This window comes from Lithobates pipiens, unplaced genomic scaffold (genome assembly GCF_037356315.1).
Source record: "Lithobates pipiens isolate NorthernLeopardFrog02 unplaced genomic scaffold, aLitPip1_a1.2 Scaffold_18, whole genome shotgun sequence".
In the NCBI taxonomy this organism is placed as follows: domain Eukaryota; kingdom Metazoa; phylum Chordata; class Amphibia; order Anura; family Ranidae; genus Lithobates; species Lithobates pipiens.
The window spans coordinates 542761707-542786816 of NW_027507758.1; the positions used below are offsets into that span (position 1 = coordinate 542761707).

Below are 25110 nucleotides of genomic sequence, written 5' to 3' on the forward strand. Positions count from 1 at the left end.
TTAATGTGTATCGCCAGCTTTTGTTTTACTGAAAACAATGTCGTGTTAGGGACTACCTAGATGTAACTATATGTTGGGGCAGATTTACAGAAGGAGTGGCGCAGTGGTTCCCAACCTCAGTCCTCAGGTGCCCCCAACAAGTCATGTTTTCAGGATTATCGCCACCTTGTACAGGTGCTTTAAATCTATTTCACTGTAAGTAAGGGAACTTGAAGACTGACTCTGGGAACCAATGGAGTAGAGGCTGTTCACTTCAGGAAATAAAGCAAACCTATGTTCTCTCTTAATACCCAATCGTGTGCTAGAGAAATGAAAAAAATAAATGAATTTTCGCTGGCACGCGGTTGGATGACTGAAGTGAAGCTTCACCCTATGTACTAAGTTAAGTAAGCATTCAGTTTGCAAAGTGAAAAGTCTCTACTCCTTTAGTAAATCAGCCCCAATGCTTAGGCAGGGGGTTGATTTCACATAGTTGTTGGTACAATTAAATGAGATTATACAATCAGATTGCAATGTGTGTGGCCATGTTCATGCTGTCCATAATTTCATACTGATTTAGATGTATTATATTGCAGCTTAGCAATCCTTAAAGCTGTAGTAAACCCGCTGACATTTTTTTTTCCAGACCTGTAAGGGAAAAGGCATAATGAGTTAGTATGCACCGCATACTAGCTTATTATGAAATACTTACCTTAGAATGAGGCCCCGACATCTCACCCGATACACGCCGAGGGAGCTGACATGTTCCCTCGCCGTGTCTTCCGGATATCTCGGCTCCGGTGCTGTGAGTGGCAGGAGCAGCAATATCGTCACTCCCGTGAATGTGTGTGGGATATTTCTTTCCGGTAGGGTTTGGCGTCTGCCAGGCTTCCAGCTGAGAATCCCTGGAGAGCATGCGCCACTGCAGTCAGCGGCTCATTGCCAGGGGAATATCTCCTAAACCATACAGGTTTAGGAGATTTTTTTTACCTACAGGTAAGCCTTATTATAGGCTTACCTGTAGGTAAAAGTAAAAAAAAACACTATACAACCGCTTTAAGTGTGGTGGCTGCATTAGTTTTTACTTTTTAAGCCTTTTTCCTTTATTTTCACCTGGTGATCTAGGTAGTAAGTCTGTTATTATTTTTTAACTTCCTTTAACAGACCAAGCTGTCCTGCAGATCTATCAGTTACAGGGTTGAGACAAGCCATTTACCAATGTCAATGGTGCTTACAATGGTCGGCTTTTATTTATTTATGTTAAATCTTTATCCCAAAAGAAAAAAAAATGTTGCTGTAACTGCTTTAAAAGTGTTAGCTGGAGTTCAGCTTTAATTTGTTAGTCAGGTCCATCTAAATCTGCTTGTCTAACACTACTCTTTCCACAGACCAGTGGCCTAGCATGGGTGAGGCCACAAGGGAGGTTGCCCTGGGCACAAAATTCTTAGGGATGCAAAATCATATCTCCCAACTGTCCTGAATTCTGAGGGACCATCCCAGGATTTCAACGCTTTACATGTATATGTGTCCCAGAGCCCAGTGCCAGAACAAGTTCAGACACTTGGCTTCACAAATCCACCTGGCAGGAGCACACTAGTGTGGAAAAAAATGATCCGCACTCCGGTTGTTGCTCTTAAAATTTCTTAATTTTATTGAATAGCCACAGTGAACAAATGCAGATTAAGTCAGTTGACGCGTTTCAGCCTATATTATTAACCATGTAGTTATGACTAAGGCCTTATAGGCTGAAACGCGTTAACTGACTTAATCTGCATTTCTTCACTGTGGCTATTCAATAAAATTAAGACATTTTAAGAGCCACAAATGGAGTACGGATCATTTTTTCCACATTACTCAGCCAGCGACTGTGGATCGAGCACCTGGGAGCTCTGGTATCTATGTGGTGTATGGGTAGTAGCACTGACTTTTCTGTTTATACTTAGGAGCACACTAGTGCCAGACACCCAGGGCACCTGTCCTGCATCTCCTGCAGAGTGCCCCGAGTCCCAACGCTATGTTTCCCCCCTCTGCAGCAGGTGGCATTTCTCCATGCCAACTACCTTTTTACCAATGCATGTCAAAATATGTCATAGCTGAGGGAAGGTAGGTTCCTCCTGTGCTCTGATGTCAACTATGCACAAGAGGTGGAGCTGGGATGGGGGATGTCTCCCTGTATTGAGCTGCGGTGATCTGAGGTCTGTTTCAGGGTTTCAGGGAGGGAAAATTGCACTGGGGCCATATGACCTGAAGGGGGTGGGATAGTAACAAAGACGTGTGCTGGGGGTGGATTTTTGCTAGGAAAAGTGATGGGAACAGTAAAAGTATTTGTGCAGGGGGGGTGGGGCGATTAGGGAGGGAGGTAGGGAATTTGTGCAAGAAGGAGGGTTGGCTGGGGAGGGGTAATTTGTACTAGAAGGGGGGGGGGGGTGGGAGGCGGGAAGATTTATGTTAGAAGGGGGGTGGGAAATTGGAGGAGGGAGAATTAAGGCTAGAGGGGAGAGAGGATTTGTGCTGGGTGGTGCAATTTGTGCTAGAAGGGGGGATTTCAGGGGAAGATTTGTGCTGGGAGGGGGGATTTCTGGTAAAAGGGTGGATTAGTGCTGGAAGGGGAGGATTTGGGGATAATGGAAGTCATTTACCAACTATGTAACATTATATATGTATAAAGTACTGTGTGAAGAAATGTTGTAGGAATGCTTTCACAAATATATATTTTAACTGTTTATGTGTATCAATCTACGAAATGCAAAGTGAGCGAACAGAAGAAAACTCTAAACCAAATCAATATTTGGCTTCAAACCAGCATCAATTCTTCTAAATACAATTGCAGGGACGGCCCATCCATTACGGGTGCCGCCCCCTCTCTCCAGCCAGCCTCTCTTTGCATGAATCTTTGCATGGCCGCCACCGCCACCCCCTATTGCTGCGTCTGGCCCCTTTTAGGACACTAGGCGCCTGAACTACAGCGGTGGGGGTGTTTCTTTTAAGCACCTGATTGGAGCCATAGGCGCTAATAGGCTTCAAAAAGGTGGACTCGGAGCACAGAGCATTGCGCTCGGAGTCCACCCAGATGTGTTAGAAAAGCAAATTAATATTTGCTGTTCTAACACTGAACCATCTCTCTGCTAATCAGGTAGCGGAGGTCTGATACCCATCACCCGATTGGCTGAAAGGACAGGCACTACTATTGGATGCCTAGCAGGAAGCAAGAAGAGACAACCTTTGGATATGACGCTGAGCACGTGCACTCAACTTCTTTGGTCAACCATGGCAAGTAGAACCTGTCCTGCTAAACCGCTGTATGGTCTTGGCAACCATGCTGGAGCTCAGTTTCAGAGTCTTGGCAATCTTCTTATAGCCTAGGCCATCTTTATGTAAAGCAACAATTCTTTTTTTTCGGATCCTCAGAAAGTTATATACCATGAGGTGCCATGTTGAACTTCCAGTGACCAGTATAAGAGACTGAAAGCGATAACACCAAATTTAACACACCTGCTCCCCATTCACACCTGAGACCTTGTAACACTGAGTCACATGACACCGGGGAGGGAAAATGGCTAATTGGGCCCAATTTGGACATTTTCACTTAGGGGTGTACTCACTTTTGTTGCCAGTGGTTTAGCCATTAATGGCTGTGTGTTAAGTTATTTTGAGGGGGCAGCAAATATACACTGTTATACAACCTGTACACTCACTACTTTACATTGTAGCAAAGTGTCATTTCTTCAGTGTTGTCACATGAAAAGATATAATAAAATATTTACAGGGGTTACTTACTTTTGTGATATATATATATATATATATATATATATATATAAAAACACATTTTTTTCTGCTGGTAGGGCCATGCCATGAGAGCTATGCCACTGCCCCAGATTGATAATGCTGCTGCCCACCAGCCCAAAAGGTGTCTCTGTTGCTCCTCCATCCAGATCAGATAGAATGAGGAATGTCACCAGCACACCACGGGTCTCCAAAAAATGGGTCCAAAGCTTTATTCAGCCATCACATCGTTACAGCAAACAGCAACATTTTGGAGCCTCGGAGGACCCCTTCATCAGACATGTGACCTCACATGCCTGATGAAGGGGTCCTTTGAGGATTTCGAAAATTCAGGGGTTTTAAAGCTGGTATTTATTCTGCTTATTCTTTGCTTTCCCTGGCTTCTTACTCACACCTCATCAACACTCTAATGACATTTTTAAATAAAACGTTTCCTCTTTCATTACATACCGTATATTAGACCCAGTGATGCCATCACTAAGTCTCTGTGCTTTTCTATGCAAAGCATGCAGCAGGTGGGTGGTGATGGTAGAGCGCTGTACATAGCTTCCTAAAAACATCAAAGCACCCTGCCTTAGTACACCTCTCAAGAAGCCCCAACGCTGAAGCAATATATAAGAATGTCTTGATGGGCGGATGTTGGCCGGGATGAGTGAGGGTTCCTAAGCAGTTTGCATTTGCATGCAGACTGACCTAGGTGATGCCCACGTGTGATGCTGAGCCTCCATGATTCAAAAAAAATAAAATAAAATAAGCCATGGATAGTAAGACTAAGCCCTTGTACACACGGTCGGAGAATCCTTCGGAATGTGTCCTATCGGACCGTGTTATCGGATAATCCGACTGTGTGTGGTATGCATCTGACTGATTCCGTTGGAATATCCTTCGGATCCAATTTTCCAACATGTTGGAAATATTTCCCGACCAACTGGTTCGATCGGACATACTCCGATCATGTGTAGAGAATTTTGATCGGACCAAGTGCCACGCATGCTCAGATCAAATTCCTACATCAAAGCTATTGGCTACTAGCCTGAACGTAGTCCCATCGTAACGAAATTACGTCATCACATTCTGAATGATCGGATTTTTCGACAACTTAGTCCGACCGTGTGTATGCAACAGTTTCGGACAAGATCCGATGGACAAAATCCGACGGACAAAATCCGACGGATTTGGTTGTCGAAATCTCCGACCATGTGTACAGGGGCTTAGGAAGATAGCGTAAGATGATGCAGGACATCCTGCAGGTAGGAATTGAGGCAGGGTCTGTCTGACTTTCTGCAGCTTCAAATGAACACTGAGAGAAGCTCAGAGTGTGCAGTAAAATCAGAGTAAGCTATTTTATGGCAGGAAAGGAGCCTGTACAACTGGACAAGACTGAAGGTAAGGCTGGAGTTCAGCTTTAACCCTTCCTTATTCTATACAAAAAGAATAAAAAAAAGTTTTGACTTTTTGTTTATAATTAGGACTACAAAAAATAGAAAATGTTTTCTTGTTTCTAGGTAAACACAAAATATTGCATCGTAAAATGTTTCCCTTTGTTAGCCAGGAGGTGGCGCTCTTGTCTCCTTTTCACATGTGGAGAGGCCATCTCTTTACAGCCTGTAGAGAAAATCTAGTTGTGCACAAAGATGAATAGCTCAAGCTGCAAATGTTTATTTGTTAAACAAAGATTGTATATGCTGTATATATTGTATATAAACAGATTTAAAACAACAGTTTAAAAACTCATATATTTAATAACTATGACAGGTTCTCTTAAAAAGCCAACCTTCTCTTTGACATCTTCCCTGTGTTACTCCACTATCGCATTCATCTGTCAGTGCCCTGAGCTCAATTTATGGGTAAGCTCCATTCCATTCTGTGTTGGAGCTTATACGTGGTTAAAGAGCTTCTCCCCTTCTTATATGACAATGTTTAGGCCTGGTGATTCATCCCTCAGTCCCAAGCATTGCATTTTGGGAGTAAGTCACGTGCTCCATCAGGTTTGGAAGTACTGGGTATTGCTGGGAAGTCAACCGATAAATACAGCGATGGAGAAACTGAAGGGCGTTGGGTGGCGTGTCAAGAGAATCTGTCACATTGTAGGGAAGTGGGGTGCAGTATGACTTAATAGTGACAGGCCTACAGTGGATAACATTTTAGTATTATGGTCCTCCAAACAAACATCAATGACTTGGCAAGACACAGGCAAAAAAATGGCAATTGTTACAATAACTGGGCAACAAACAGCAAACCACTAAAATATGTAGAAGATAAGGACAATACTTCCAGTTAGTGGGCAACAAACAGGGAATCACTACAATGCAGGGAAACAAACTGGAAATGATTACAATACATGGGCAACAAATAGGCAATTTTTACAATATGTGGCCAACAGAAGATCATTACAATACATAGGCACAGGGGCATATGTACAGGGGTTGCAATTCTGACCCAGGCACATGCAGCATGGGGCCTATGAGGCCCCTATACACTTTGGATAGGAGGGGCGGCAAATAGAACACCTGATCCCCTTCCATTTTCCTCCTGCAGCCTTTGAGAGGTTGCAGGAGGAAAGCAAAGGGGATCAGAGCACTACCAAGTTTCCCTCTCCCCTCTCCCGCTCCCTGCTGTGAGGGATCTGTCAGGATGGAGAGCAGGGAAGGAGCGAGTAAATACTGGCCTCATCCTTGTTTTAATAAATAGAGTCATTGACCTGTAAATGGAACTTTTACAACTAAAATTGTAAAAAAAAGTAAATAAATAAAATAAAATTGTAAAAAAATTATAAAAAAATTAAATAACAAAATTAAAAAACTACGGACACCAGTGGCGGAACTCTCAGGGTCGCAAAGATCACACTTGCGACCAGGCCCTAGTGTTCCGCCACTGTGGTGGGGGGCCTTGACTGGGGGTCAGGGGGGCCCTTTATGATTTCTTGCACTGAAGCCCTGAAGGTTCTAGTTACGCCTCTGCATGGGCAACAAACGGGCAATATGTGGTCAACAAATGGGGTATTGTTATTACATGGTCAACAAATTAGGGATCTGTACAAATAAGGTTCATTTTATGTTTACGATTCTCATCATGAAGTCACCAGAACCAGGATCTCGCGAATATGCAGAACAATCCCAAGCTTTGCCAGCTTAAAAATGGAAGTTGTTGGCAAGAGAGTGGTTTCTCACTCATCCAGCCTGCAAGGCAGAAACACATGCAAGCAGGAGAGTGTTACCTCTCTGCCATGTCCTAACTGGAGATCCCGCCGCAGCAGGATAGCAAGTATGACATTTCCCCAATTCAGCAGCACACAGAGAAGTGTTTCAATACGTTGGCAACAACGGGGCAATCTTTACAATACCCGGGCAACATACAGGGAATCATTACAACGTGTAAGAAAAAACAGTTTGGAGCTCTGTGAGGTCGGTTTTTGAAAGGTGGAGTTTGAGGAATTGGCATTACATTCAAACTAATTTGTCATTCATTTAGTATATTAGTGATGCGCAAAGAGATTTAAGGGGTGAGCTGAGCATTGCAGTGTTGGATTTGCATGCCATTAGCATAGCAATGGTTTTGAAAACCATGCAAAGTTATCATCTGACCAGTGGAGGAGGTATAGATAGAAAATAGAAAGAGCCACAGAATACAACCTTAGGGGACCCTTATGAACAGAGGGAGAGAAGAGGAGGTAGAATTTTAGATGACACTGAAGGAGTGCTTAGGGAGGTAGGAGGAGAACCAGGAGAGAGCAGAGTCTTTGAGGCCAAGGGAGTGGAGTTTTTGAGTAGGTGGCCATACGTGTCAAAGGCAGCAGAAAGGTCTAAAAGGAGCACTAAATCATGGCCATTAGATTTCGCAATCGTGAGTTTTAGGAAGACAGTTCCTGTGGATTGTTGTGGGTGAAAGCCAGACTGTAAGGGGTCGAGAAGGTTATCAGTGAGGTAGCAGCTTGGATGGTTTTAGACTAAGTATTCTAGAAGTTTGGAGGTAATTGTGAGCAAGGAAATGAGACTGAAATTGCGCAGGCTGGTGGATAAAAATGTGAAAATTTAGCTATCATGTCATCAACTTGATCTTATCCTAAACTAATAATTTACTCAAACTGATATTTTTCCATGGGTATCGCAATATAACTTTGAAACTGGAAAAAAAAATTCCTAAATCAAAACACAGACTTTCACTGTGAGTTTTTTCGTTGTTACATAAAAATCATACAGTATTTATGTAAAATCACTTTAGTCAGAAGGCTTTGTAGGTAATATTTAGGGGTGAATAGCTGGGGCTGCACAAATTAATGTAACGTTAGGTAAAATTACATGGAAATAAATGTTTTTCAAAATGTTTGCTATTTCTACCTATAAAATGTTTTCAAACTTGCTACCAAAACCCTATGTGTCCCAAAAATGATGCATAATATGTTGGGGTAGGCTACCAAAGCCAAATAATACCATCATAATAATTTACTAATGTACAAAAAAGATTTGAATCTCTGAAAACAGCAAAAAAAATTAAATAATAATTAATTTTAATGTCCACATTCAGAGGGAATTTAGTATTGACATGTAGTGCTCACCCCTGCAGCAGTTTAAGGTCCATAGGGTCTTTTCCCATAGTTGAATCCGCAGCCAGGAACACAGTCAAAGTCACTCCTTTGGCTCAATGAACAGTTTAGAGGTAAGCTTTTCTGATTCTTTTTTGCAGAACTTGAACTTGGATAATAGTAGGGCGACTGTGGGATACTCCAGTAACTCTAGCAGCAACTTGAGGACACCAACCTTCCTCCTATTATTATGAGCAGAGTCCTTGCACACGCAGTTAGTGGACTGAGCTATACCAGGAAACCAGGCACAATGTCCCCTTTGAGCAAACTAACTTTAGCACTAAGACCCCTTTCACACTGGGGCGTTTTTCAGGCGTTTTTCAGGCGCTTTAGCATTAAAAAAAGCGCCTGTAAAGCGCTTAAAAGAAGCCTCATCTGCAGTCCCAATGTGAAAGCCCAAGTGCTTTAAGAACCCTTTCACAATGTCAGCGCCCAAAAAACGCTCATAAAGCGCCGCTTAAACTAGCAGCGCTTTACCAGTGTTTTTCGAGCGTTATTGGGGCGCTTTTAACCCGTGCTAGTGGCCAAATAAAGGGTTAAAAGCACCCACAAAACGCTGCTGCCAATAGCGTTTTTCAGGCGTTTTTCTGGCGTTTTACAGGCACTTCCCATTGATTTCAATGGGAAGGGGCACTTTATTCACCGCTCCAAAAGCGCTGCAAAGAAGCTGCTTGCAGGACTTTTTTTGACGCCCTGCCAGCGCAGCGCCTTGGTGTGAAAGCACTCGGGCGTTTACATTGGGATTGCAGTTGCAGCTTCTTTCAGGCGTATTTTTTAACGCTGAAGCGCCTGAAAAACGCCCCAGTATGAAAGGGATCTCGGTATGAAAGCACTCGGGCTTTTACATTGGGATTGCAGTTGCGGCTTCTTTCAGGCGTATTTTTTAACGCTAAAGCGCATGAAAAACGCCTGAAAAACGCCCCAGTGTGAAAGGGGTCTTAGGCTGGGTTCACACCGCTGCGGCTGGGAGACCCGGATGTGATTCGCACCGCACTGCAGTGCAAATCACATCGGATCTCTGTGCGATGCGAGTTCAGCCATACAGATAGTATGGCTGAATTCGCATCGCACCCGCCGCAAACTCGCATGGGACCCTTTTTTTGGTCCGCAGCAGAATCGGATCGCATGGGTGTTCACACCATGCGATCCGATTCCTGTCCGAGTTTGCAGATCGCACTGCGATATGCGGACTGATCTGGGGGTGTCATTAACATTTCACTGACACTCCCAGCAGTCCGCATAGGGCAGTGTGAACTGCCGGCGGGAGGCATGCGATGCGGGAAAACGCTGCGGATTCGCGGCGTTCCCGCATCGCTCCGGTGTGAACCTAGCCTTAAGGGATAACAGCAGCCCACAGTTTCAGAGTTCTCTCACTCCAGTCTGTATTTACTAATGTCCTTGGATAGTTGGACACCTCCTTCCAATATCTTCCAGACACTTTTTCCAGTGATACCAGATAAGATACCCAGACAAATGTCCCTCAGTCAGCTCCAGCAACTTTCAGTAGAATAGGATCTCCAGCTAACCTAGCTGGGGCCCCGATGAACAGCAGAAACATGGCAAGCCTGCTGGGAGGGCAGTAGCCCTCCAGGCTGGGATCTCCTCCTCTAGGACAAGAATCCCTCTGCTCTTTGTCTCAGAATATTTATGCTCCTTTCCAACCACCATCTGCGTACCTCTCCCCAGGGATTGACCAGGGCTGCATAAATATTCAACTGCCGATTTGACTCTCCCAGCCCACCATTCTCCAGAACCTTTCCAGGCAGACAGGGAGAAGCAGTCAACCCTGCAGCCAGTGAAACACAGAACAGATGAAAACTACATGCAGTTCAACTGATTACAGTGAGCCAGTAGCTATATTTAGCTAACCTAGCACCAATCTAGGAGGGAGCTACATTCACTGCCCCACCAAAAATAGGCCCTGTCCTCATGGGCTGAGCAAGATAGCTCCTGTTAAAATACTTTAAAAAAAAAAAGGAGTATCCCACTAACAGGGAAGGGGTCAGGGGAAGTTAACAATTAACAATAAGACATGTGGTATTCCACATGATGGTAATATAAGCATTAAAAGTAAAAATAAATGGAGCTGCGCTGTGTGGAATAAACGTACAAATAAAACATATGTGTATATGAATGGTGAACAAACCACACATATAAATTAAATAACTTATCACCTCCCGATACACCATAGTGTATATAGTCCCAAAAAGTCTATATAATAAATTTATATTGCACAAATATAGAAAAAAAGTCCACTCATTGAAGTAAACCAAATACGTGAATATTGCTAGACACCCAGTGACAACTCTTCATATAATGTGTATCCACCACCTTATTAGATGTAGGCTTACCAGATAGCCAATATTCAGAGCATATCCCCCAGTCACGGGTGATGTTATTATCCAATTGGTATAGCTCCCCTGTTGTAAAAATGATGGATCCCACGTCCTCCTATCAGGGATGATCCACTATCGTGCGGTCCCTCCTGCAATGCTCCCAGGTCAGACACACTGCGCTTGATCCAGCGGGTGGATGGTGCAAAAACAGACGGAGCGATCAGGCATCCCTAAAAAACAACAAAGGGGCCAACATAGGTAAAATCCGAGGGTTTAATGTCATAAATAGGACTGATATAAAATCAGTCAATGCACACAAATGAGCTAAATTACAATAAAATAAAGCCGGCCAGCAAATAAAAAACAACAACTCGCCGGTGCAGTACGGAGCGAGACAACATGCGGTGACATCAGCACGTCGCTCACCCTACGTGTTTCGTCACACAGAGGACGTAGTCTCGGGGGACATGGTAAGCCTACATCTAATAAGGTGGTGGATACACATTACTGCACATTATATGAAGAGTCCTCACTGGGTGTCTAGCAATACTCACGCATTTGGTTTACTTCAGTGAGTGGACTTTATTTCTATATTTGTGCAATATAAATTTATTATGTAGACTTTTTTGGGACTATATACACTATGGTGTATCGGGGGGTGATACATTATTTTATTTATATGTGTGGTTTGTTCACCATTCGTATACACATTTGTTTTATTTGTAAGTTTATTCCACACAGTGCAGCTCCATTTGTTTTTACTATTTGTCTGGTGTTGTATATCGCTTTGAGTTGCAGCATGAGTTGACATTTAGTAGCGCAGTCTTTTTTTACTATATAATAAAAAAACGTAAAACATAGTATAATTCACAGCATAGAAAATTTGTTACAAGAATATATTCAAGGATTGTGTTTCCGGTGCCAATATACTTCAAAGCTGACCCAGGCATCAAAAGATTAGGTTTTCTCTAACCAGAAACTTAGACTATCATGTACAGCCTATCTTACTAAAACCCTATTACTAACTAATTACAAGAGTAATCACATTCAAAAGTCAAATGTCATTACTTCAGCCGAAGTATCCCCATTTTCAACTAAAAAGTTCAACTAAAGTTCAAGTAAAAGAGTTAAAGTATACATCTTTACCAAACACTACAGTTGTTGAAGCACTATCCCTATTATGATTACCTTCCAGAAAATCACAGAACATCCTATTATCCTAAATGCTACATCCTAAGCAATAGACTAGTGTAAATACGAACAGCTTACTTTAGCCCTTGTACACACGGTCGCACATTCCGACAACAAAATCCGTCGGATTTTGTCGGACGGATTTTGTCTGAAACTTGTGTTGCATACACATGGTCGGACAAAGTTGTCGGAAAATCCGATCGTACGTAACGTGACGACGTTATTTCGTTACGACGGGACTACATTCAGGCTAGTAGCCAATAGCTTTGGTCTAGGAATTTGATCTGAGCATGCGTGGCACTTTGTCCGATCAGAATTCTCTACACACAATCGGACAAAGTCCGATCGGATCATGTTGTCGGAAAGTTTTATAGCCCAGCTCTAAAACTTTGTCCGTCGGATATTCCGACGCAAATAGTCCGATGGAGCCCACACACAATCGGATTATCCGACAACACAGCCCGATCGGACATTTTCCATCGGAATGTCCGACCGTGTGTACAAGGGCTAAGAGTTCATAAGTCACTACTACTTGACCAAACATTCCTACTCAGAGACTATATCCTACCCTTAGCTTAAACCATCCCCCCCTAGTTGCCTCAATATAATATACTATATACTATAAAGAGCACATATAAGTTTTACTTTCATTTAATAAATGATGTACAGTAGAAACAGGAATCTTACCTCATAGAGTCCTCCAGAGCCATGGAAAACAAAGCAGAAAAATGTATCCTATCCAAACTAAAGCTATCTATACCAACTATATTAAATTCTTTGCATAACAGTGCTATTTCCTAGCCAGGAATAATACACTATCACAAAGTCACAAAGTCCTTTGAGGTGGCATGAGTCTTGGCTCTGCTAGCTGTCCTTAAGACAAATAAGGAATTGCAGCGCCCAGCTAGACCGACATTAGCATGTGATTCCCTTCCTGCCACATCAGGAGCACAAACTCCTCTTTTTTTCAAATGATAGTGCAGTTATGCCATTGACAAGAGCAGAAACTTTTAGAACATCACTTCAGAAACTATTGCAAGAGATCCATCCTCTGCAAAATAGAACATAAACTTCTTTGTGTTTTTTTTTTTAAATGAGCCATTACCTTCCGCCAAGGCCACAGCATCTGTCATTGAGCAACTAAAGACTCCTCTTTTGAGAAAGTGACAAGAGTTGCTCCCTATGCTGAGCAACAGTTCAGTTCACATAGCAAGCTTGAGAACAACTTTGTGTACAAGAACTTCACAAGGTCCCCCCCTCCCCTCCTTGTGCAAACTTCCTTAATATGATAAACCAGGGGGTTTCCAAACTTTCTAAACAAGGGCCAGTTTACTGTCCTTCAGACTCTCTGGAGGCTGGAATGTGGCCAGTTTGAGTAGAAAGTGCTGTGGCGTCAATGAGAGTACACAACACATTATTGGTATTAGTGGGAGGAATATTGTCAATTGTTGGTATCAGGAGAAGGATTAGTGCCCCATCATTGGTATCAATGGGTATCAATGGGAGGAAAAATGCAACATTGTTGATGTCAGTCTGGGAGTATACAATGACACATCATTGCTATTAGTGGGGGGAATAGTACAAATCGTTGATATGAGAGGAAGGAATAGTGCCCCATCATTAGTGTCAGTGGAAAGAATGGTGCCCCATTGTTGGTGCCCAAGAGCCAGGTAAAGGCAAGCAAAGGGCCGTATCTGGCCCCTAGGTCACAGTTTGGGGACCACTGTGGTAAACAATTACCCAATGTCACAGCAGTTGCTCACTCAAACTTGGCGTCAGCTTGCATCCAGACATTTGCTGAAGTTCCCTTTCCCTAAATTGTAAGGATATGAGGGAAAGGATTTGATGTAAGGTGGTTTCACTTTGAGCTTGAGCAACAGTTCAGTTCCTTGAAATATTGAGCTTGAGAGCAAACATATTCGGCACTTACCATACAACGACCACAGGTTAATGAACTAAAGAAGAAATTTTCATGATCGATGACAACTTACCAGTTGAAATCAGGATTTGGGACCTGGACCAGTTTTCCATCCAGATGTTTGTGGACCACTCCTGGTCTCTATGACCCATTTTCTTGACCAAAACTCTGTCTTCATGAATGGATATTCCCACATTCCAGGTCCTTTTTATACTCGGGAACTTCTGCCAAATGTGTGGGGAATTTTTATTTTAATGGGTCTGGTCTTTGTGTAGTGCTGTTGTCTGAAGCTTTCGTGCCCACTGTTTCTTTGATGGCCTTGATGGCTGTGGCAACTGCCACTGTTGTCTTCTCTGGCTGCGACTCCCTATAGGTGGAGATGAGGGTCTCACTCTGTCTGCAGACAGTTGTATGACTGACAACCACTGATCCTGGCCCTATAAGCTGCCCCGTCACTTCACCACCACTTAAGGAACTTGTGTGCAGGTTCTGGTATTTCTGTGCAAAAGTCTACCTGTAAGATATTGGGCTATAGGCTGCTTGGCAATAGTTTCAACAGTAACTCTCCCCAGTGTCTGTACAGACTGCAGGCTTACAGCTTGATTGTGACCCATTGGCATTTTCCGCAGACAATGGCGATGTGCTCTGCCCCATCTTTGCTGCATAGGGCAAATCCTCCCTGAGGTGCCAACCACACACCTGTATTGGTCAGCAGTTGCTTTGGGCAGAAGGTCAGGATATCTTCAGCCAACACTTGTTGTACTAGTAGTTAATTGATGCCCGAAGAAACAAATATACGCCATCCTGGTGTTCCCGCCACATGCATCTCTCTCCTCTACACCTGGAAATGGTGCAGTGGCTCCTCTGGCCTTGTCTGATTGGCTGAAACCAGGTGGCAATTATTTTACCCTTTCAATATGCCCAATACAGACCGCTGAGGTCTGAGTATCGCACATCATACACTAAAGAGCCACATGCAGCCCTTGGGGACACGATTTGGGCACCAGGACATTAGACTAATCCTTAGTTCAAAGGGTAAAGGTCAATGTATAGGAATACAAAGAAAATCTGATTTATAATTAATACAAAACATTAGTCATATTGTAATATATAGTTTTATCGTTAGGTTTAGAGTGGATGATGACAGTAAGCATCTAAAGGTTCCCCAACCTTTCTAAGCATTTAGCAATGTGATTTTGTGTTTAACAAACCTGCCATGCAGCACTGGTATCCTAGGTTCACATCATAACACCTGCATGAAGTTTGTATGTTAGTCCAGAGATTTGTATGAATTTTACTTTTTTATGTGCTCTTTTGATTTTCTTCCATAATATAGCAATTACATGCTAAAAAGTTAAAGCAGAACCCCAGTCAGACAAGCTAGATTCAAAGCTGATTTCTGTTTACATGTCAAAGAGTTTTAAATTATGTTTGGCCAGTCTTTTGGTTTATACACTTCTTCCAAAATGTACAACCAGCTAGTTGTTTCATATTTAGCTTCCTATGTCACTTGATTTCTCAATGGACAGTAAACCCTTAGCCTTTAGCTGTATTACACTGCAGATTCATTGTCCAGCAATAGGACATTTGACCTTGGAAACTGCATGAGTGAAAAACAAAATAGTCATGTCACCAGGCTGTTAAACACATGACTGCTTGAACAGAATTATTAATGTTATTCCAGGTAAAACGGTTCTCATACTTACTGTATATTTCATCTATGTATTTACCTGTTTGCATGTAGAGTAGATATATGCATGCAACTGTAAAACTGTGGTAAGGGCATTGTAACCTCCTTCAGGACAGAGGGTAATGTCATTGGCCCTCCTATACGCTATTGTGAAATTTCAGTGCTATAGACATGCAGCAAATAAATTAATTTGAATAATACATTTCTGTGTTTATACCTTTCCAGATAAAGTTCCTCTTCAGTCCCTGGAGCAGAATTACCTGTTTGACACCAGCACATTGTCGTCCTTGGATGAGATTGTGGGTGCTGAGCTAAGGATTTTACACAAACCACCTGAAAACATGAGCCTTGAAATATCAGACTCCGGGAACGTTGTTCACCTTCATCTTTACACTTGTGCCACCACTTGGCAGGAGCCCATCCTCGTAGATTCCCGTTCTGCTGACCTGATGGCCACCTTGTCCAAATGGGAAGTATTTAATGTATGGAAAGCAATGGACAACAGGAAGAGTCCTGCTGAGCCTTTGTGCTTTACCTTAAAGATAGTCTCTGATCTCACAGACCAATACTTATCACCGGCCCAGCTTGGATTTAATCGCCTGGGCTTAGCAGAACCAGAAAAAGCTTTGCTGGTTGTCTCCTCCTATTCTAAGAGGAAGGAGAATCTTTTCAAGGAGATAAGGGACAAAATTAGGTCAATGGAGAACCCTAAAGGATTAGATCCTCCCGATCATGACCAAAGGTCCATCATTAAAAGAAGAAGGAAAAGGACGACGTTGCCAACCAGGACAAGTCACAACAAAGGGCAAGGCAAGAGGGCTAAAACAAGGTGTAGTAAGAAGCCCTTGCATGTCAACTTCAAAGAGCTTGGGTGGGATGACTGGATAATAGCCCCATTGGATTATGAAGCTTACCATTGCGAGGGTATGTGTGATTTTCCTCTAAGATCCCATCTGGAGCCTACCAACCATGCCATAATCCAGACTTTAATGAATTCAATGGACCCTGAGTCCACACCACCCAGCTGCTGTGTCCCTTCCAAACTCAGCCCCATAAGTATTCTATACATAGACTCTGGCAACAACGTGGTCTACAAACAGTATGAAGACATGGTTGTAGAAAACTGTGGTTGCAGGTAGCACTTACCTATGTACTGCCAATAATTGTGCTTTCTGTACTTTTGTATTAGAAAGAAAAACATTCAGATATGAAAAGGCAAACAGAGGTAGACCACAAAGTGTTAAGATTCTCCTGTGTGTCACTAAACAGTTCTTCCAGGTTTAAAGTGTAACCTGATGTTGTAAGGAAGGTAGTAAAAAAAATGTGCTTTCTATGTTGTATTTATTATGTATCTTATTCCTTTATGGTTGTAAAGGTCCTTAAATTATTCATTGTGCCCAGTGGGAACAGTTGAACCTTTGCTTGTTGCCAAATGAAAACTGTGGACACAGCTGTCTACCCTCTACACAGTACATAGTGTCTAAAGTTCCTCAAGGCAATAAGCAAGATTTGAAGCCCCCAAACAATCTATTACCTCCTCTGAGGACCACAGGCATACTACATTATCACCACATGAGATGTTTTTATTCCTTTTTGGCTACCAGCTCTCACTCACACATCTCCAAGACTTCTCTCGTACTACTTCCTTCCTTTTGAATGCCTTTACCTATGGCAGTACACTTTTAGTAATCCTTCAAGTCCTAAAGGGTGCATTTAGCACATCTTTTTCAGGGCAAAGGGTAACCCTGATCCACAGCATCTAAAATCCCAAATGAAGATTTTCAGATTTTCTTCCACAACTAATGTTTTGCCAGGTTCTACTGTTATATTTTCCATACTTGTATCTATCCCTTCTATTAATCGGCAGGCACATTTGTGCAGGGATCTCATTTCTATAGCTACACCCATTTAACTGACTACAGCTCCTGTACATACTTACCTTCTACTGTGCTGCTGAAGATTTTGGCACTAAATACATCAATATTTATGATAACATTAAACAGCCTATATAAAAATAATGGAGTAAGATACGTAACAAAAAAAAAAACCTTCTTCCTGTATAGAAAGGGAAAGAGTTTTGCTGCCATGTCTTGCAGTGTCAAATGTGGAATAAAAGTGGTTTGGGGGATTTACAGAGAAATACCGGGGCACACCTGAAAAAAATCAAAAAATTCCCAATGCTGTCCAGGAGGCACTGCAATCATGCTAAAATCAGAGCTCTTCCCCATTTGTTTAATGGGAAAGTATTCACACACATTTCTGTTGAGAAGTGCAACCTCCTATTCCAAACTTCAGTGTTGTACAAGTTCCTTTTTATGTTCCAGTGTGTATGCGTGAGGCTGGGGTGAACTAAGAGGTAGGGTGGTACTTGGAACCCAGGAACACAGTGGCTTGCATTATTATGGGGCATTCAGAAGATGGGTATATATACAGCTATAGGTATTTAGCTAGTAGAGCAGCAGATAAATGGAAAGATAAATAAATAAATACACTAGGAAATGTATGTACCTTTAAGACCCATCACATATTATATTTAGAGGTACTTAATGATTTTTCCCATAAAATATTTTTCCTTAAAGCAGAATTACAGCTACGAAATTTAAATGCATGGGGGGGGGGGGGGGGTTGGGGGTTATCTTCAGTTTGTGCAATTAAGCTTTGACAATAAAACCTTGAAGCTGATTGGTTTCTGTGTAGAGCTGCACCAGATTGTGCAGTTACTCTCTAGTTTTAGTAAATCAACCCCATAGAGTCAACCTTTTCTGCAAAGAAAAAATAAGGATTTGTAATTCTGTTCAGGCAGGTGACACCACCCATTTCCTACATCAGTTTTGCACCTTCCTGTGCCACCTTCCCACTCAGTGGACAATGTATCAGCATCATCATATTGCTCATTTAGCTAATGATTTAGCTAAAAAATAAAAGTGTTGTTTTTCAATTACATTTAATCTGTTAACCTAATTTTCAGGTGTGATATTTAATAGCTGGTATGTTGCAAGAATATTAAGCCTGGTATGCACGATCAGATTATCGGACGAATAATCACCCGTTTTTTGTAGCTTGCTAGTCTCATATCGAAAATTAAGAGGTTACTCAACTTATTAAAATTCTCTTACGGCAGAATACAACTTCGGAAGTGATTTAATGTGTTGAATTGTTTTGTGCTGTATTCTTTCGTTTCTGAGCATGCGTAGTTGTGCTCTTATGATTTTTTTCGGACGAAAACTGTACAAATTAAAGAAAAATCAGACTTTGTGTTCCCGTTCCATAAAAATTTTAAAGCATGCACCTTCAGGTTTTGGGTCGTATGAAAAGTCATAATCGGCTGTCGAAAGCACTATACTAACGATCAGATAATCGGCCGATCGTACAAAATTTTACTTCCAATTTTCTTATCGTGTCTACAGGCCTTTATTATTATGTAGTTACAATTATATACATGTTAAATTAGGAATGATTTATGGGTTCCCCTTAATTCGTTTTGCTTTCATTATCTGAGTCAGACCATTTAGCGTGATTATCAAGGGTCAGTGGACACCTGCTGTGCAAGGGTTGGACTCCTGAGGGTGCATAACAGTGCCAAATAACAGAGCTCTGCATTTGTTTACTTTTCCTCTTAATGCAACCGCATTGTGAAGAAAGACATTTGGAAATCTGAGAAAAAATAAATTTCTTTTCTGCTGCCTATTAAGGGCAAACTGCCAGTCTCCCCTAAAGCCCACCCTTGACCAACCTTTAGACCCACGTTCCCAAACCACACAGTTCCTCTGCAATTAGAATGTCACAGCATCCTCATGTGACAATGTTCAAGACTGGGAATTATCCACTCCACACAGACACTACATGATGGGGTTGGATACATGTTCCTCAGATCCTGGAAGCACTGATTATTTCTCAATGGCTCTGACAGAGAAACTGATCAGCAGGGAGGGCAGTATTCGTATAGGTTGGTCATGAGGGCAGGTTGTGTGCATGTGCACAAACTATAGACATTAATATATATATATATATATATATATATATATATATATATATATATATATATACATATTGTTATCATGCAGTAAAAAAGCTTTAAAACAAACCACCTCTCACCTCTCTAGCTACTTGTACTGCAAAGTATTTAATTCTCAAAGATCGCAACAAAGACTGCAGTGTTTAGGAGGCAAAACTGATAATTTTTTCAAAAATTGGGAAAAAATTTGATTACCTTAGGGGGTTGACTTTCCAAAAAGGGGTAATCTGGAGGTGTTTGTACAACTGTACTATCCTGGCATTTTTTTATTTCAACAGAAAATGAGTTAACTTATTTTTTTGTTTGGTCTTTTTTGCTATCTATTGTAAAAATATAAAAGAAAACAGCAGTTATTAAAGTGAAGCTCCACCCAAAGGTACCCATCCCTTCTTCCGAGTGACCTCGCCACGGCTAGGTCCCCCGGATGTTCGCCCCCCCCCCTCCTTCTTCCCCCGCCGCCGGCCCGAACTGGCTGTGAAGCTGCAAGGTTTCATTGCCGGTTTCCCTTACAAGCAATGGCGGGGGACAGCACCCGAGACCTGATTTAAAAATCAGCTGGGGTGCTGACATTGCTGGATTCTGGGACAGGTAAGTGTCCTAATATTAAAAGTCAGCAGCTACAGAATTTTTAGCTGCTGGCTTTTAATTTTTTTGGGGGGGGGGGGGGGGGTAAACACCTACTGTAGGACCTATAGGGCTTGTTTACATGAGCAGCACTCTCTACTGCCAGTCTGAAAAGAGTTCCATGGTGGATTGCTTTTTGGAGTTGGTTGAGTAACAGTTTGCAGGTTGTTTAGGAGGCAACACTGACACCTGCTAAATGCCTTTTTATGGTTTCCCAACAAACCGCATGCTAAGCAGTAGGCGCAGGCATGCGATTTGACAAGTGCCACTGCCAAAAAATGTGAACTGCCAAGTTAAATCTGCAGCATTACGAAGTGAAGCACCACATCCGCAACAATATAAAAAGACTTGAGCAGCCACCATGTTATTTTGTAGGCGGGCAATAAAAACCTGGATCAATTGCCTGTTTTTACCATACTGTTTAGGTAAAAGCCTTTGAGTCCAGTTTCAGTCCATCACTAACAGCTAGAAACTCCAGCTGTGTGTTTTTATTTGAGGGCTGACAGGCTGCCAAAATTTGCTCTCCATAGCAAATGGCTGAGATTTCAGTGCGATTTTTGGGAACTAAAGGCTGGTACACACTGTGAAAAAATATGCTGAATGATCGTCTGATTTTCGTCTTTGTTTCAAAAGCAAGTCTGAACCAAGGAAGGAAATAATGTATGAAAAATCTTGTACGACAAAGGCTTTTTTTCCTGTTGCTAATTGTTTCTGATCATGTGCAGTCTTTGGTATTTGATTTTCCTCATATGAAAATCGTCCGCAAACGGTACACATTAAACGAAAATTATTCATTCTGTTCACATACGAGGAAAAGTTTGGAGTTTGTCCATTTGGAAATTTTTGTTTGCAAAGTCTGAATCAGATCAATTTTCTTATAGTGTGTACCCCCCTTAAGACACAATGGGGGGGGGGGGGGGGATTTACTAAAGCTGGAGAGTGCAAAATCTGGTGCAGCTCTGCAGAGAAACCAATCAGCTTCCAGGTTTTTTTTTTTGTTAAAGCTAACAAGCTGAAGCTAGAAGCTGATTGGCTACCATGTGCAGCTGCACCAGATTCAGTTTTAGGCTGGTTTCTCATGGGCTTTCTGATCAGGTCCACCTCTCAGTTCTTCAAGCGGACTTGATCGGACCCTCTAGTCTCTTCTATGGAGCGGCAGATGTCAGCGGGTGTGTCTGCTCACACCCGCCGCCATCCGATCTGATCCTGTCCACCAAAAACAGCAGATCGGATGATAGATGTAAATGGACATGCGGTCTGTTTCCATATGACAGCACCATAGAAAACAGCGGGGCTGTGTCCATGTCCACTCTGCATGGCAGAACAGACACGGAACTGTCGACCTCCTGCTCAGTGGGGAGATTACCAGCTGAGCAGGCGGATGCAGACTATGGACATGCCCATGTGAAATCAGCCTTGATAAATATCTCATAATGTCTATAGCTAGAGAATTGACTAAGGCTTATTTTAAAGTACTTTTACTGCTGTTTCAGAATTTGTAAATCTTTTACTGTGCATAATCTGTGCACAGGTACACCTTAAAGAGACTTTGGGGGTTATTTACAAAAAGCAAATCCACTTGGAAGTGCAGTTGTTCTAAATACAAAGGGTAGATCTGAAATGAGTGGAAGCTCTGCTGATTTTATCATCCAATCATGTGCAAGCTAAAATGGTGTTTTTTATTTTCCTTGCATGTCCCCCTCGGATCTACAGCGACTTTAATTCCAAGTGCACTTTCAGTGCAAAGTGGATTTTCCTTTAGTAAATAACCCCCTTTGTCTCTTTTCCTGAATAAGCAAAGTGAGAAAAATCCTTTTTCAAATAGGTAAAGCTGAATAAGGGGCAAATATAAGGCTCCATTCACACTTGAGGGTATGTGATTCTGCCCGCACACACATCGTAGCAAATATCACGCCTCCAAACGCACATGGCTTTGTGCCAACATTTGGTATATGAGCCTTTTTGGCTTGTTTTTGGAGCAGATGGAGGCCCATTCAAATGAAAACCGCGGTGCAGCAGATGCGGCTGCAGTACGCTTAGGTGTGAATGGAGCCCTAATCTTTCATGAGTAAGCTTGCACAGTTATATTTATTTGAGGAGAGATTCTGATTCTTACATACCCACTTTTGTCTGGTTATCAATAAGGCTTTTGTTTTTTTGTGTATAATGTTTCCCGGGTTTTACAATTTTGGATGAAGTGTAGGTCCCAGGTATATCAACAAATTCATTTCCAACAGAATATTTTTCCTTATTTGTTAAGAATCTCGTGTGAGTGGCTTGACACAGCCTGCCAAGTGATCTCATCTGTCTATGGGGTGGATTCAGTAATGGCTGCAGTGTAGGTCAATGTTGGAGGGAAGGGCTTGGTGTCTCTACAGGATATACTGCGTTAATCTCTATACAGAGCAGGTTAGGGCAAGTCTTGGACTATAGTGCAGGAAACACCTGGACAATGACATGCAGGCTTGGCTGAAACACTCCATACACAAACTATGTTCATATATTGGAGACTCAGGAGCATTAGATATATTTTAGGGCTTATACACCAAATCTCAGGGTCACCAATGTAACTCTTTCATTTTTTTTCTGTTCTTTGCCATCATGTTTGTTGAAAACTCCCAAATTCAAAACCTTTTCTTTTTTTTTCCTGATTCTGCATTTCTAATACACTTTTAATAACAATGTACTACTGTTATTTTTCTTTCTGGCTGCCAATGACATTAGTCCAGAATGTCTTTTATAGAAAACAACGAATATGTTTTAATTCAGAGTTGAGATTGCAAGACTTTTTCTCCTATAGTCCCCTATAATGAGCGCTGCCCCTTGCGTGCACCCAGTTGCAGTATAGCTACCGAGGGTGATGTTCTATTGTATATAACGAGGGATAGGTTAGGAATGCTCCCAGTTGGTCCTGTAGAGCAGAGATGGAATTCAACAACATTACATTCAAATTCTGCAAATGGTTTACTGACATGACTCAGAAATCTTGATTTGCAGTCCAGTGGTGTTGTGGTATAGCCCAGGGAGAAGAAAGGGCCTTTCATCCAGTGTCTGCCTGTACTGAAGTGTAAAAGCAAGTCAGAGCCTATACTCATGGATATCAAAATCCAGCATTCCCAGCACCCACACATAGAGAGTGCGTAGAGCCAAATGGCAAATATGCCATTAGGATTGGAGGAGCATGTAGGTCACTCCTCTTCCTTTCATATGAAAGTGCTGGTGATTAGTAATTGCTTCAGTTATTGTCACATAGGGTTGACAACTAGTGATGGCCGAACGGTTCGCCCGGCGGTCGTTTCGCGGCGAATTTCCGACTTTCGCCGTCCGCGGGTTCGAACGCCTTTTTCCGTCGTTCGCCCCGGCGGACTTACGTGTTTAATGTATACAAGAACTTTAACCTTTCGTGACACGTTTATCATGTGTTACAGGACAACCAATTGAGACATGACAGCTCATGGACACTTGGACATTCCCCCTAACCTATAAATACACCCGATCCGGTGGCCATTTTACATTCTTTCTTCTGTCACTGTAGGGAAAGGATCCTGTGTGGAGTAGGGACAGAGAAAACGCTAGCTATTTGGTACACAAAAGTTCTTTTCAGGACTGGTATAGGTGTTAGGTCAGCAGCCTGAGTTTCTTTTGTCAGTTTAGATAAAGGGACAGAGCGCTGTATGCTGCTATTTTAGGGACAGCTCAGCCAGATTAGTCTTTCTTCATCATCATCATCATCATCATCATTAGCTGTTACTATCAGGTCCACAAAAGAGCTGTTCCAGCTAATCGTTCCAGCCTACTCTTTTTTGCCAATTTGTATAGGGACAGGCAGGAAGCAGTGTGTCAGGCAGTGAGGATAATTTTAAAGACTTGCTGTTACTATTAGTTCCACAAAGGTTCTTTTCAGGACTGGTATCAGTGGTACGGTAATAGGCTTGTACACGTATAATATTCTTTCTTCCAAATATAGAAAGAATATTATACTTGACTGCTGCCCTTCTGCTGCAGTCTGCTAATCATTCACAACTCACTTGTTCCACAAAGCTCTTTATCAGGACTGGTAACTTGGTCTGTCTAGGGTGCTACGGTACATAGGCTTGGGTGCGGTACAGTCTGCTGTTCTGTAAGGACCGCTATCGGTCCACAATACATAGGGTTGCCGTGCACTACTGCTGACCGCTGCCCTATACTGCAGCAGTCCTTCATTGGTATAGGGACTGACGTACAGTCTGCTAATCACTAACACACAACCTGCTTGGTCCACAAAAGTTCTTATAAGGACTGGTAACTTGGTATAGGGTGCTACGGTACATAGGCTTGAGTGCGGTACAGTCTGCTGTTCTGTAAGGACCGCTATCGGTCCACAATACATAGGGTTGCCGTGCACTACTGCTGACCGCTGCCCTATACTGCAGCAGTCCTTCATTGGTATAGGGACTGACGTACAGTCTGCTAATCACTAACACACAACCTGCTTGGTCCACAAAAGTTCTTATAAGGACTGGTAACTTGGTATAGGGTGCTACGGTACATAGGCTTGAGTGCGGTACAGTCTGCTGTTCTGTAAGGACCGCTATCGGTCCACAATACATAGGGTTGCCGTGCACTACTGCTGACCGCTGCCCTATACTGCAGCAGTCCTTCATTGGTATAGGGACTGACGTACAGTCTGCTAATCACTAACACACAACCTGCTTGTTCCACAAAAGTTCTTATAAGGACTGGTAACTTGGTATAGGGTGCTACGGTACATAGGCTTGAGTGCGGTACAGTCTGCTGTTCTGTAAGGACCGCTATCGGTCCACAATAGATAGGGTTGACGTGCACCACTGCTGACCGCTGCCCTATACTGCAGCAGTCCTTCAGCGGTATAGGGACTGACGTACAGTCTGCTAAACACTAATACACAACCTGCTTGGTCCACAAAAGTTCTTATAAGGACTGGTAACTTGGTATAGGGTGCTACGGTACATAGGCTTGAGTGCGGTACAGTCT

General features: G+C 42.5%; 1 protein-coding gene across 1 annotated transcript in view; it reads left to right on the forward strand.

Moving 5' to 3' along the window:
- GDF7 (growth differentiation factor 7) overlaps positions 1-18067 on the forward strand; it is a 32773-nt gene extending 14706 nt beyond the window's left edge. The window contains exon 2 of the mRNA XM_077488847.1: positions 15705-18067. Coding sequence (XP_077344973.1) covers positions 15705-16618 — 914 coding nt within the window. The 3' untranslated portion in view covers positions 16619-18067. The remainder of the gene's footprint in view (positions 1-15704) is intronic.
- The last annotated feature ends 7043 nt before the right edge of the window (positions 18068-25110 follow it).